This window comes from Rissa tridactyla, chromosome 1, assembly GCF_028500815.1.
Source record: "Rissa tridactyla isolate bRisTri1 chromosome 1, bRisTri1.patW.cur.20221130, whole genome shotgun sequence".
Taxonomy (NCBI): Eukaryota; Metazoa; Chordata; class Aves; order Charadriiformes; family Laridae; genus Rissa; species Rissa tridactyla.
The window spans coordinates 179,903,671-179,916,760 of record NC_071466.1 but is presented as its reverse complement, the minus strand read 5'-3'; the positions used below and the strand labels follow the sequence as shown (position 1 = coordinate 179,916,760).

The 13,090-nt window shown below is 35.6% G+C and overlaps 1 protein-coding gene across 6 annotated transcripts in view; it reads left to right on the top strand.

Annotated features, from left to right (window-relative positions):
* Positions 1-11,677, top strand: part of CNOT2 (CCR4-NOT transcription complex subunit 2) — a 92,229-nt gene extending 80,552 nt beyond the window's left edge. For all 6 annotated transcript variants that reach the window (XM_054192607.1, XM_054192627.1, XM_054192617.1 and 3 more), the window contains 5 exons: positions 1,207-1,268; positions 1,366-1,415; positions 2,264-2,364; positions 2,923-3,067; positions 10,532-11,677. In XM_054192607.1, the coding sequence (XP_054048582.1) occupies positions 1,207-1,268; positions 1,366-1,415; positions 2,264-2,364; positions 2,923-3,067; positions 10,532-10,618 (445 nt within the window). In that variant the 3' untranslated portion in view covers positions 10,619-11,677. The remainder of the gene's footprint in view (positions 1-1,206; positions 1,269-1,365; positions 1,416-2,263; positions 2,365-2,922; positions 3,068-10,531) is intronic.
* Positions 11,678-13,090: the final 1,413 nt, after the last annotated feature.

Genomic DNA, 13,090 nt, shown 5'->3' with positions numbered 1-13,090 from the left:
GATTCTTTGCCCTAGGAAACCAAACTTGTAGGGCAGGCATGAGGTGATGGAGTTGCAGGATGCTCCTCTTCTTGGGGCAATGCCTATCCATGCTTCCGGTACAAGGAATGGTTTAGTTATTTCCCATGTCTCCAGATTTTGCCACTGAAATCTTCTTCCAGGCTCTAAAGCATAAGTTTTTGCTAACGGTAAGATTAATTAGCCTAGAGTAAGATTGACACCACTTGATCAGTGTAGGTTTTGGCCCATATAGCTCAGATGGGAATTGGTTGTGTTCAGGGAATTCAGTAGGCTGCTGATAGTTTGGTTTTTGTTTTTTTTTTTTTTTAATAATAATTATTAGGCCCTTGACAAGAAGGAAGCAACGATTTGATAGGGTGTGCCATGCTCAAGTTTCCTTTACAAAACTTGCCATAATAGGACGCTATCATGGATAGTTAACAGCAAACTGTAGCTACCTGCCAAAAGTACATTTTGCTCAGTCCTTTTTTTCCCACTTCTTTACCTGTTAATTAGAAAACTCATTCCTCAGTACATCAGTCATTGTAGTAGAGTTAGAAGCTTCATCATTTTCTTTTTATTAAACTAATGGCTCCATTTTTTCTTTTTAATTTATGTTAGCAAAATCTATATGAAAGAAAAATATTAAATCGTAATAAACTGATGTTCCTGTTGTGCTGGGATTCAATTTATTTGTCGTCACTGAGATTTAGAAGAGGAGTAAGATCTTTACTGGTTAGTTTAAAAAAAAAAAAAAGCAACCACAAAATCTGCCAGTATAAGCTTTTCCTCCCCTTTTAAATCATAAGCTAATAAATCATAACCCACCAGTCTTGTGGCAACTGTTCCTATGCAAATTGAAGCCATGTTTAAAATTGGGTCCCTGAAAAGGGTTGGGATCCCTGGCACTTAAGTTGAAGGAATGATAGATTAAAAAGGAAATCTTGACCCTGTGGATTCCCATGTCAGTTTTAATGCAATCTTAGTCCTCATATTGAAAAGAAAATGAATAAATGTAACTGGTTTAGGAAAGTGGGCTGGAAATTTCTTTTTTTTTTTTTTTTCCTTCCTTCTCACCCCAGCTAGTGATTTTGGTTGTGTGGTATGGCTTTTGGGTTTGTGAGGTTGGTTATGGAGTTGTTTTTGGTTGGTTGGTTTGCGGTTTGTTTTCAGTTTTGATAAATTTGTGCTTTTCTTTTCCTTCAGAAATCTTTATCCCAAATTTGCATCACCCTGGGCATCATCACCTTGTCGACCTCAAGACATAGGTAAGAGAGAAATAGCTATTTAATTCAATATTAATATTTGCAAATTATATTCATTTACATGTCTTAATAGTTGCATCAATTCCGATTCTTTTTTTAGACTTCCATGTTCCATCTGAATACTTAACTAACATTCACATTAGGGATAAGGTGAGTACGTGTGTGTGCCTATTTTTTGTTAATTTACTATCAGTAATTTTCTAAATTTTCTTTCAGATAAGTGATATTCAAAATCAATACTTTTTATGGATGTCCTCAAACTTTTTAGGAACAGTGGTGCGTTAACCAGCTAATGGGACACATCGTGCACCCATTCCACCTTAGAAAAAGAAAGGGAAGACAAAACCGAGAACGGGCATGGTTAGCAAAAGAGCACATTAGGCTTTTAAGAGTTTGCCCTTCACGCAAAGCAGAAGTTTCTTATAGTCCGTATATTGTAATACTCAAATGCCATATTAAATTGAGATATTTCTTCTTGAGATAAGCTCAGAATTGTGGTTCAAGACATTCTCACATTTATCTGTTGCATTTCATAACTACTTGAATAGGGATTTTTTTTTTGTTAGATATATTTTCTTTTAACTATTATAGTTCTGTAAGAGGGATCATTAAGAAATACTGTAAGAAATTTTAGTAATGTTATTTAATAGAGTGTGGAGTGAGCAAATAAATGTAAATGTTTGGGTTTGGGTTTTTTTAATAAAAAAAGTAACTGATGAGGATACAGACAGGTACAGGGAGAAAATTCTGTCTTGCTGATTTGTTACTTCTGCTCATTTTTTCTATTATATCCTTTACGTTGGAAAGGTTAACTGCAAGTGAAGAAAAATTGATTGTTTTAATAATTATTACTCTTGTTATACTAGAGTATCATTTGCAACACACTTAGGATGGAAGCACATTCTGGATGTATCCTTGTGTTATTTAAGTGGGATAGTATGTCTTAAAACATTTATCTATTGTGAATTTTCATCCTCATTTTCTTCAATCTTTTGCAGCTGGCTGCAATAAAACTTGGCCGATATGGAGAAGATCTCCTGTTTTATCTCTATTACATGAATGGAGGAGATGTATTACAGCTATTAGCAGCAGTAGAGCTGTACGTTCAAACTGTTTTGTCAGTCTTATATGATTAAATCTATTGCAGGAATGAAGTAGTAGATGTTTAAAAAAAACAAACAACAAGTTAGACACTGAAAACAGAAGTTTAGTAAATCTGAAGCTGGAAACCTTTTTTTAAATACCTCCTCCAACCTTGGTTCCATTTTGTACTTTTTTTTCATTCGTGTAGTGGAAATCAAAAGCCTGTCTCGTGAATTTTGCATTACTACGAAGGACTGTGAAAAAGTGGCAGGTGCCAATTGTTACTAAATGTCTAACTTGCCGATCGTCAACAAAATGAAAAAAAGTAAATAATCATAGTAAGAGTTTGTTGTTTGAACCTACCAGACTTCAAGTTTCATGTGTGATTAATTTGAAGTGTAAGAATTGTATGGAAGAGGTATGAGATCACAGGTATAATGATGTCGTAGAAATTTTGTTTTGGTTTTGAATGCGTTGTACAGTTTTGATAGAAACCCTTAAAATTATAGTTTATTAAGTCAAATTCAGATAAATAACACTAAAAATTATTTTTCCTTCTTATTAAAAATGAAAGATTTAACCGGGATTGGAGATACCACAAAGAAGAACGAGTATGGATCACCAGGGCACCCGGCATGGAGCCAACGATGAAAACCAATACGTACGAGAGGGGAACATATTACTTCTTTGACTGTCTTAACTGGAGGAAAGTAGCTAAGGTATCTCTTTTCCCTTGTACAGATTTTTTAAGTTTGTTAAGCACGTATTTTTAGAAGGACAAAAGTAAAACCCACCCTCCTCCCTAAAACTCTCAAACTTTTTAACCTCTTGTTGTTTAAGTTCATTATCTTAATTTCTGGTGTGTGAGGGAATAAAGATTGCCTAAAACAGTGGCTTGTTTGTGGAAAGGGAGCAGTTGTCTCTCTATTTCCAGTTTCCTTTGCGCGGTACAAGGGATGTAGAACTTCTGTTATAAGTTTTGTTAAAATCGAAAGCTTTTTTCAAGTACAGAATTACAGAATTCAAGTATAGTATATTATAGTATTCAAGAATTCAAGTGTAGAATTATAGAATTATTTGGCACTTAAAATATTTGCAAGCACAATTTCTAATTATTTTTCTTCAGAAAATTAAATAGGGCGCTATTGGAATTAAAAATGGGAGTTGGATGGGTGGGGGGATTGTTTTTTGTTTTTCAGGTACTGTCTCTCCTTGAGCATATTGAAGGACTTTTCATGCTTTGTTGTTTTGAACATCAGAGTACTGAAATAAATCACTTCTTGTAGGGAAGAGGCATATTTTCACGATGCTTGTTCTCTGTATTGTAGGCCAAGAAGCATTAAAAAAAATCAGAAAGCTACAGTCTTATCCCTTCCCACTTCTCATAATCTATTTGTTCCTTTCTGTCCATGAATACTGTCAGTAATGTTCACCCTTTACGTGTTAGCTGAAGAAATTTACAGAATTGTGCTTCATTTTCCCCATCCGCCCCCCAACATAATTAGTTTTCAGTATCTTCCAACTTTTAAGACCATCCAACTTCCAATTCCAGCTTCCAGCTTTTAAAAACATATCGTACAATGTCTTTTGCTGGCTGGATTGTGATTTCTGTGATTTTCTTCCCCACTAAAGCGAAGATTTTTCCTAGTGTAGATATGCGCCAAAACAGTATTTGAGTTATCAGGAGCACTAACGTTCATTAACCTGGCAAGAGATGTGCTCTTTTGGAAATAGCCTGCCCTACAAAGTGATGCATTCAGCTTCAGCTGGAGCTGAAAAAAGATGTATTCACAATGTGCATACAACCATTACACCTACCTAGAGTCTATTTGAGCTAAATAGTTTGTCAAGAACCTCATTCCCCACTGAAGTTTGGTTATATGAGATTTTATGGATGTGGCATGAGTTTTGCTTCAAGTTTTAACCCACTTGTTGGATTAATTGGTGAAAGAGCAAACATAGAACTTCCATGACAGACCTTCTGTAGACACGGTGTCACGCTCTTGCTTTTCTCTAAAAAAACACTTAACAGATCAGACCAGGTAATTCTTGAAGCCTTGAACTCAACGGATGTGATTCCAGCATGTTGGAACTCTGTTTTGTGGTTCCACATGCTTAGGTATTTTGTTTTATCAGAAATCTTTTCACTTGGAGCCTAACTTATTAATTGTTTGCTGAAAAGGCATTTCATTTCTGTGAGCAATTTGCATCTATACACTTGGAGATTATGAAATATTACATTAAATTGTTACATGTCTGTTGATGTGTTTTTAAACATCAGCTTTAAATTAAAGGGAATAAAGTTTCAATGTTCTCCCCTCTGTTAAGTGCATTCATTACATTTATTCCAGCCAGTATATTGAAGTTTGTCATCATCTAAAAATTAACTAGATGTAATGCTCTTTTTTTTTTTTTTTTTTTTTGCCTTCCCTCTTTCCCCCAGTAAATTTGCTTGATCTGTGCAAGTTCCCCTTAGAAACTAACGTATTAGTTCCCCCAAATGATACGGGAGGGTCTTCAGTCTATTTGTTTGTGTGACTTACTGCCTCTTCTGCTTTTCTTGTCACCATAAGAAAACCAAGATTTTGTAACTAATGACAAGCCCTACTTGTATGTTTTTTTCCTAAGTACGGGGTAATTCCAAAACTTTTAAGCAAAAGCCTCACTACCCTCAAAAGAAAACCCAAACAAAAGAAAAGCTTTAATTTCTCCTTGAATTATTTATTTGGTGCTCGGTATGCTTGCATAGGTTTCCCAAGATGCTGTTTAAAGCTGTCTTATTATTACGTAAGATCATCAGAGGGAAAGTAATTACCTTTTGAAAGGATAGGTTTCTTCTTTGGAGTCAACTGAATATGTTCCATTTATTTAGAAGCAATAAGAGCCTCACGTAGGTTTGTATATTAATAGAATTCAGTTTTTACTCTATGTGGAAAGACAACATTTCTTTTGCTAGGAGGAAGTGGTTCCCATGTATGAGGATAGTAACCTCTTTAGTGTCTCTTCTTTTTCTACCTATAGTAAATGTATGAAGCTGCTACTTGATGCTTAAGCATTACTCTTGAAATAGTATTTTCACTGTTTGGAGTCCTGAGTCCTGTCCAAAAACTCGGCATGCAGTGCTTGAGTTGTTAACTAGCAAACTACATCCTTCCTCTTTTAAAGAGTAGGTCTGGCTTCATCTATTAGGCATTCCTGGAGATAACAGCAGTGAGAGAGAGAGATGAATCACTGCTGTTCTCCGAATGATTTTGCCCAAGATCTACACAGATTCTCTTCTCTTTACTTTGAACTCTGAAAATAATTCCCCCAACATTAAGAAGCAATTGATAGCTAGTAAGGAGAGGGGGTAGTATTTTTCTAAAGTTTTGCAGCTGCAGCGGTAAGTTAACAAGGAATGTGACTTTTTTTTTCTTTCCCGCCAGTGTCCATAGGAAGAGATAATATCTGTTCTTTTAGGCTTGTATATTTCTTAATGTAAAAATTTGAACTGCAATATTATTTTGAATTTTTTATTTAATTTAGTTACAGCAGGCAAGTTGAAGTATTGATCACAGGAAGCTAGAGAAGGATTTGGGGAAAAATTGCTCTTTTGTTAAGTGAGAAAGGAACCACTTGCTAGAATTGATTCTGTGATGTTTCCATCTATGATAAATAAATAAGAACTTAGATGTATGTCAGGTGGGATCTTGGAATTGTATTAATTCTGATATTAATTTCTGGACTTGTCATGTCCTTGGAGGAAGACTAGCATAGACTTAACCATAACAAGGATGGCAGTATTTGATAACTCCACGTTGCTTTGAATGCAAAGAAAAGTATGGCCAAGTAATTTTTTTCTAACAAATGCAGAAGTATTAATTAATGTTTCGGGAAATTAAAAATACAAGAAGCTGGAAAAAAAAAAAAGAGAATTCTGATAAATTGCAGTCTCTTACTATAACTGCTACATTATTATTGAATACAGGGGCTATCAGTTCCTTAGAAGGCTGCAATAGTAACTGCTGCCTAATGATTTCATTAGTCCTTTTTTGAAGCGGTCAGACAAGAATTATTTTTGGCAAATGACTATCTCTTATATGTGCAAATTAAATTGTTTTTCAAGGTGGTTTATAAATTTGTCTGTTGTTCTACTGTGAATGCTCAAATATAGGGCAGCGCTTATTTTAATGTGTTGTGCTTTGCAGACATGGTGCGTTATGAGCTTATGTATTTATTGTACCGTATTACAATAGAGACAGTGAAGTAGAACTGTTTACTTTGGATAATATTACTAAATCTTAAGACTAAGTTTGTAAACACATAACTCATATGTGGTTTAACTGATTTTTAATAGCATCCTAGATTGGTTTTAACAAAGCCCAGTAAACTGAATAACTTCTTTCAAGAAAACATCAAGTAATATATTTATCTTTTTTTATTAAGCTGTAAGTTCTATTTTTATATTCCTAATACATAATAGATTGAAGAAGGAATGCAGCAAAATAGCTGACTAATGAGACAATTAGGAATAAAATGTTAGGAATAGAATCAAATTAATTCTATGTTGATACGTGATATTAAACAGTGAAAAAATTTGAATGACAATAAGCTTGAAATTCACCTTAAATGCAAACCAAAACGCAGGAAAATGCTTATTTACAGATATGTTCTGTATATATGGTTTTTCATCCTAGGGCATGTGGAAGGTACAGTATGGTTAAAGACTCTTTGACTTTTCACTGAGGATTTGGCTGTATAGTTTGCGGCTGTCAAGGAGACATGAGAGAGGAAGGGAAGTGGATATGAGACCAAAAATGCCTTCTACAATTGCACATGTACTGAAATCCTGATTTAAATAGTCTGAAGTAAACTGTCTGGAATTTCTCCTTTGAAAAGTAAGGAGAATTAATCCCGTTTAAGGAACAAGATTATAAAACCCTTTGATTTTTGTAGTTATAAAACCAGGAATTCTTTATGGGAGAGAAGGTTATATTTCCAAGTGTTTATTTGCTTGTAAGGGTTGCTGCCTGTATTAAATTACTTCCTATCCTTTCAAGATCAATATTAATTGAAATACTTTTATAATTGCTAGAAAGTTAAATTTGGGCCTTTGCATCCATCTTTAAGCCAGTAAAAATGCTGCTTTTTCAGTCCCATTTGGAGTTTTTGAGCTAGCCATGGGATTTCTGACATCTCCTTTGATGGACTTACACAGTCCAGAATATTTTGTCCTCAGGACAGTTCCTGTTCAGCTAACTTTTTGTTTTGTTTTACTCGTATTAATGCTATGGATCACCTCAAGCAATTCTCTTATCTTTAGTATTCTCGTCTATTGTTTGTACATGTGCAGGCTGATGTAACTTTTTACCATCAAAACAAGTTTTCAGGATGACATGAGAAGTGATTGATTCCTTTGCATAGAACAACTTATTTAGTGTCACACATGTGCTGTAAGTTTCCACACACATTTAGTATGCATTATTCTTGATTGATAAAAGGTATTTAATTTCTAATAATTTCTTCCATGTGGAAAATAAAATAACTTAACAGTTGTTTGCCAATAGATAAATGGCATGTTTTTGCATTTTATTTGTATCTGTTTATATTAAAAAATATCAGTGCTACTGTTCACATCCTAAACCACAGTGGCCCCTGGAATCAAAAGCAAAACCATAAAGTATACCTGTAATACAAGCATTTTTCTATATGTAATAAATAATTGCAGTTTAGTTTTCAAAAATACTTGGTCAATGAGTTCTTTTTTTGGTATTGTCAGATACAACTTTAGGTGTTCCTATACACGACTGGATATTGGACTTGAGCATTGCTGACACTGGGATGCAACTCAAAAAGGCTGTTTTAAGCCTGTTTATTTTAAAAAGCGATGACAGATTCAAGTATGAACTTGGTAGGGAATCATATGCCTCTTAAATGAGGGGCTTCCAATTTGTGGCACTCAAAGGACCGCACAAGCTGCGGAGCGTTTCCCAGATACATGCCTTGCTCACAGCTACTATTGCCAATAGAGGCACAAAACCGTCTTAAGCTTGGAAAGCCCTTTTTAGGCTACTGATACTGTCTTTACCGGTTTAAGTAGCCATTTTACATGGGTAATTTTGAAGGCATTTCAGAGCGTGTGGAGGTTCAGGTGCCTGATTGAAGCTGGCCATAGATTGATAGTAATCTGCAGACCCTTCCCTGATTATGTGCAAAATGGAAACTTCAAAAGCCATAAATGGAAGAGGTGTTTGAGTGGTATTTTTTCTATTATAAAATGACTTCAGAGTTACTGAAGACCCACCCAACTTAAATTAGCCTTTGACACCAAAATACCTACGTAGATTTGTACACCTTGATCTCGCTTCTGACAAAAGGAGGGAGCAGGCATCTCTTCAGTATCGGCACCCGTGTACGTATCTGCACAAAAAGAGAACATACACCAACTAGCATGCAGTGTTCAGAATTCCAAAAGCAATTGACTTGTGTATATAACCTAAAAAAGTCCAAACAAACAAACCTGCCACCAAAATAAAATAAAACCCCCATCAACTGAAAAAGCCCTTGGTTGGAGTAGAGAGCGGGGAACCAGAAATGCAGCAGATGTGCAGCACTTCGGCGCAGATGGCTGTAACCTCACACAGGTTTTGCTAGGATTTTCCAGGTTTAGGGACAGTATTCTCTGGGGAATACAGAATTGCTGAATGCTTAGCATTTTCCCCTACTTTGTTTCCTTACCATGCTGAATGTTCTTTCTTTCTATGCTAGATGGGCTTTGTTTTGCCTTAAAGACAAGAAATCTGAGAGTTGGATTTCCTAGGTTTTATTTTTGGTCTTACATTGACTTGGTCTTTAATTTAATTTGTCAACCTGTAAAATCTGAAATCTTATACTATTTAGTCACTTCAGGGAGTGTTCTAAAATAATCTATTCACTACTCCTAGTGTTTTCATCTGTATGTAACAACAGTGGGGTAGGTTTGCTTTTCAGGTATAGGTGAGTTCTGCTGAGGTTCTCCACTGAGTTAGGCAAAATGAGTTACTGTGTGTGTCCAGGGTAGCTGCTGTTAAATTACTAAGAAATACCCTTAAAGAACAATTCTGAATCTTCCACTTACTCTGTTTCTTGAATGAAGATAAAATGGGGATGAGACACAGTTAAACTGCTGAAAGGATCTGAAAAATACAAGATTTAAGTAAGTCCTTGTACGTTTTTTCATCAGTGAAGTAACAAGCAGCAAACATCAAAGTGCAGTAATTAGGGTTGTGTGTGCAAATTAATGTCACAGGGAAGGAAGCTGCTTTTTTCACTGTAATAATCAGGATGCATTTAGTCATCAAGGAGGGTTACAGTCTGTTTTGTAGTAGCTGCTGTAGTCAGAATAAGAATTCCTGCTGGATCGATGAAATGTTTTACAATTACGCAAACCAGACGCCCTCAAACAAAAGTCAGGTGATTGAGACAATAAAGCTGCTTCTTTATGAACCAGTAGCTTGTGTGGCATCCAAGTACACGGGCAAAGATTTTTATTCTGAGAGAATTTCTCATGAAAGATGTTGGCAAAGTGGGATACAGGAGCAAGGAGCTCAGGAGGTACCAGGAGGGTTTGGTGAGCCTGAAGCTGTGAGTGAGGAGTCTGAAGAAGTGAATATGAAATGTGGTGGAATATTTTGTTAAATTCTGTCTTAAGCAGGTCTCGGTACTTTGTCTCTAACATTTTAGACAGTGTTCCTCAAGAAGAAACCTAGCTAGTTTAACTTACCGTTGGGCCTGGTAGTATGCCACAAGATATCCCCAAACTTCAGGCCATCCGAAGTAAGTCTCTGTACATCTGACGTGTTCAGAGAGAAGCTTTTATTCGTAGTTCAACTCATGCCATGATTGTGTATTTGTGTTCAGTGTGTGTGCGTATATAAAATTGACATCATAAGTAGGGTTCTGAGACTAATGTAGCGTTAAAAGAATAGGGGAGCCTACGTGTTGCAGGTATAATGGCTTAGGATATTGTCTTTTTTCTACTTAAAATATAAAATCTAAGATACTGAAATCATGTGTTTCTGCCTTAAAATTAGGACTTGATCTCTTCTGTATTTGTGCTTTTCAAATACGGCTGATAGAAAGACCAGGTCTCAACCGGTAAATGATGTGTTGTTTTATTTGGTTTTGTCTCTTTTTTTTTTTTTTATTTTTTATTTTAATTGTAGGAGTTCCATCTGGAATATGACAAATTAGAAGAAAGGCCTCATCTGCCATCAACCTTCAACTACAACCCTGCTCAGCAAGCCTTCTAAAGACTTCCCTTTTCTTGGGGTATGGCTGTCTCAGCACAATACTCAACATAACTGCAGAACTGATGTGGCTCAGGCATCCTGGTTTTAATTCCTTGAGGATCTGGCAATTGGCTCATGCGAAGGGTCACCATTTGAGGTCCTGCCTTACTAATTATGTGCTGCCCAACAACTAAATTTGTAATTGTTTTTCTTTAGTTTGAGCAGGGTCTGAATTTTTGTTTTCGTTTTATTTTTTGCCAGCAGACAAGCTTGGGTCTGTAAAGACAAGCGAGTACACTGACAAAAGTTTACCACTTAGTTTTCCAAAATGTAAAAACAAAAAAAAAGAAAAAAGACAAAAAATTAGACAACAAAATTTGCATTGTTCATTGTAGCACTATTGGTAATAAAAAATGTTTGTGCATTTTTATGTGAAGATCCTTCTCGTATTTCATTTGGAAAGATGAGCAAGGTTTGCTTCCTTCATTTTACTTCCCCTTCTGTTTTTGAACGGCAGTTTTCGCCAAGCTTAATGCAAGAATATCTGACTGTTTAGAAGAAAGATATTGCCACAGTCTCTGGTTAGTTTCCAGAGTTGTGTATTACTGAGCTTCATCTTTCCAGAATGAGCAAAACACTGTCCAGTCTTTGTTACGATTTTGTAATAAATGTGTACATTTTTTTTAAATTTTTGGACATCACATGAATAAAGGTATGTATGTACGAATGTGTATATATTATATATATGACATCTATTTTGGAAAATGTTTGCCCTGCTGTACCTCATTTTTAGGAGGTGTGCATGGATGCAATATATGAAAACGGGACATTCTGGAACTGCTGGTCAGGGGACTACTTTGTCGCCCTGTGCACTAAAGGGCCAGATTTTCAGCAGCCAAGGACATCCATACCCAAGTGAATGTGATGGGACTTAAAGAAGTGAACTGAGACAATTCACTCTGGCTGTTTGAACAGCAGCGTTTCATAGGAAGAGAAAAAAAAAAAAAAAAGATCAATCTTGTATTTTCTGACCACATAAAGGCTTCTTCTCTTTGTAATAAAGTAGAAAAGCTCTCCTCACTGCAGTGTTGACTTTGATTTGAGATTGTGAAATTATTTCTTCAACAATGAAAAATGGAAAAAAAAAAAAGTTGAAGTATTAAAACTATTGAGCTGTACAGTGGTTAAGACACTTGAAGAGTCTTTTTGCTGCTGACAAGTAAATTTATCAGAGTTTTATATTCTTTTCCACAGTAAAGCTTCCACAGCCAAAAGGTTTGGTTAACCTTGGTTTCAGATCCCCTCTGTATAATAGCAAATAGCAAATCACTTTTAGAAAGGCAGGTGGGCAGCATTTCAAATGACAGAAGGACGCTTCAAGAATTCATCACAGAAGGAACGCTTGGGAGAAGCTTGGTTTAGAGCTGATCAGAGGTCCAGGTTGGTATTTTCCCACTCGAAGCAGAAATACGTTTCATTTGATAATCGCTATCACTTGAACTTCCAAATGCAAACACACACGAATATACACTGGTTCTGAAAGCTATGGCTGTGCTCTAGAGCAGAGGAAGAAAAACCTGAACCGTTTGGATAGTTTCCTTTTTCGTGATGTGACTGCCACTTCTCACTGGGTTGCCTCTGGTGATGCAAACCATTTCAAAATACCCAAAATTAGCAAAGCAAGAAGACAGCAAAACACATGTCAGTGGATGGGGTGGTGTAGGGCTTTATTTTTAGGTTTTCACCTGTTTTCCTATGTTGTGCAAAAAGAGCGTGTTGGCATATATTGAATTATGCTGGGAAACTGGACCATTAACGGCATTCCTGTGGTTCTGTATCAGGTGTATAGTAATTTTAAATTCTACACTTTTTTACATCTATTTTAAGATGATAGACATAAAAATGTAAGACTTGATTATTATATTTTTTAATTATTAAAGCAAACTGCTTTCTCAGCCTGAAAGGGGGATGGTTATAATCCAGATGATGGCTAATGCAGCTGAAAAAAATGGATTTTTTTCCTTTTTCAAAAATTTTTTCTTTTATTTTTTCTGGTTTTGCTTTTTGCGCTTTCTCTCGCTTTCTCTTGCTCTCGCACTCTTCTCTCAAATTAGAGCAGACACAAGTGTATATTTGACTATTCAAACATAAATTTATAAGTTTTAAAAAGGATAGTTTTTCCAGAAGCATCTTGCTCACCCTACAATTAATGGTAAATTTTTTTACTGTCAGAGGTCCGCTGTGATCTGTGCATTTTTTAACTTTATTTTTTTTTAAGGATTCCTGAAATGATGTTTACATCTTCAAATCAAATGTGATTATTTCTTCTTATATGGGCTTGGGTTTTTTAATGTCATTTTTCATCTGCACAGCCACTCTCATGGAAATGAACAACGGACACGGTAAAGGGAGCAAAAGAAGTTACGTTAAAAATGGTATCTTATACTGGTAAATACCTGTGGTACTTCAAAAACAGTTAAGCTGAAATTGGGA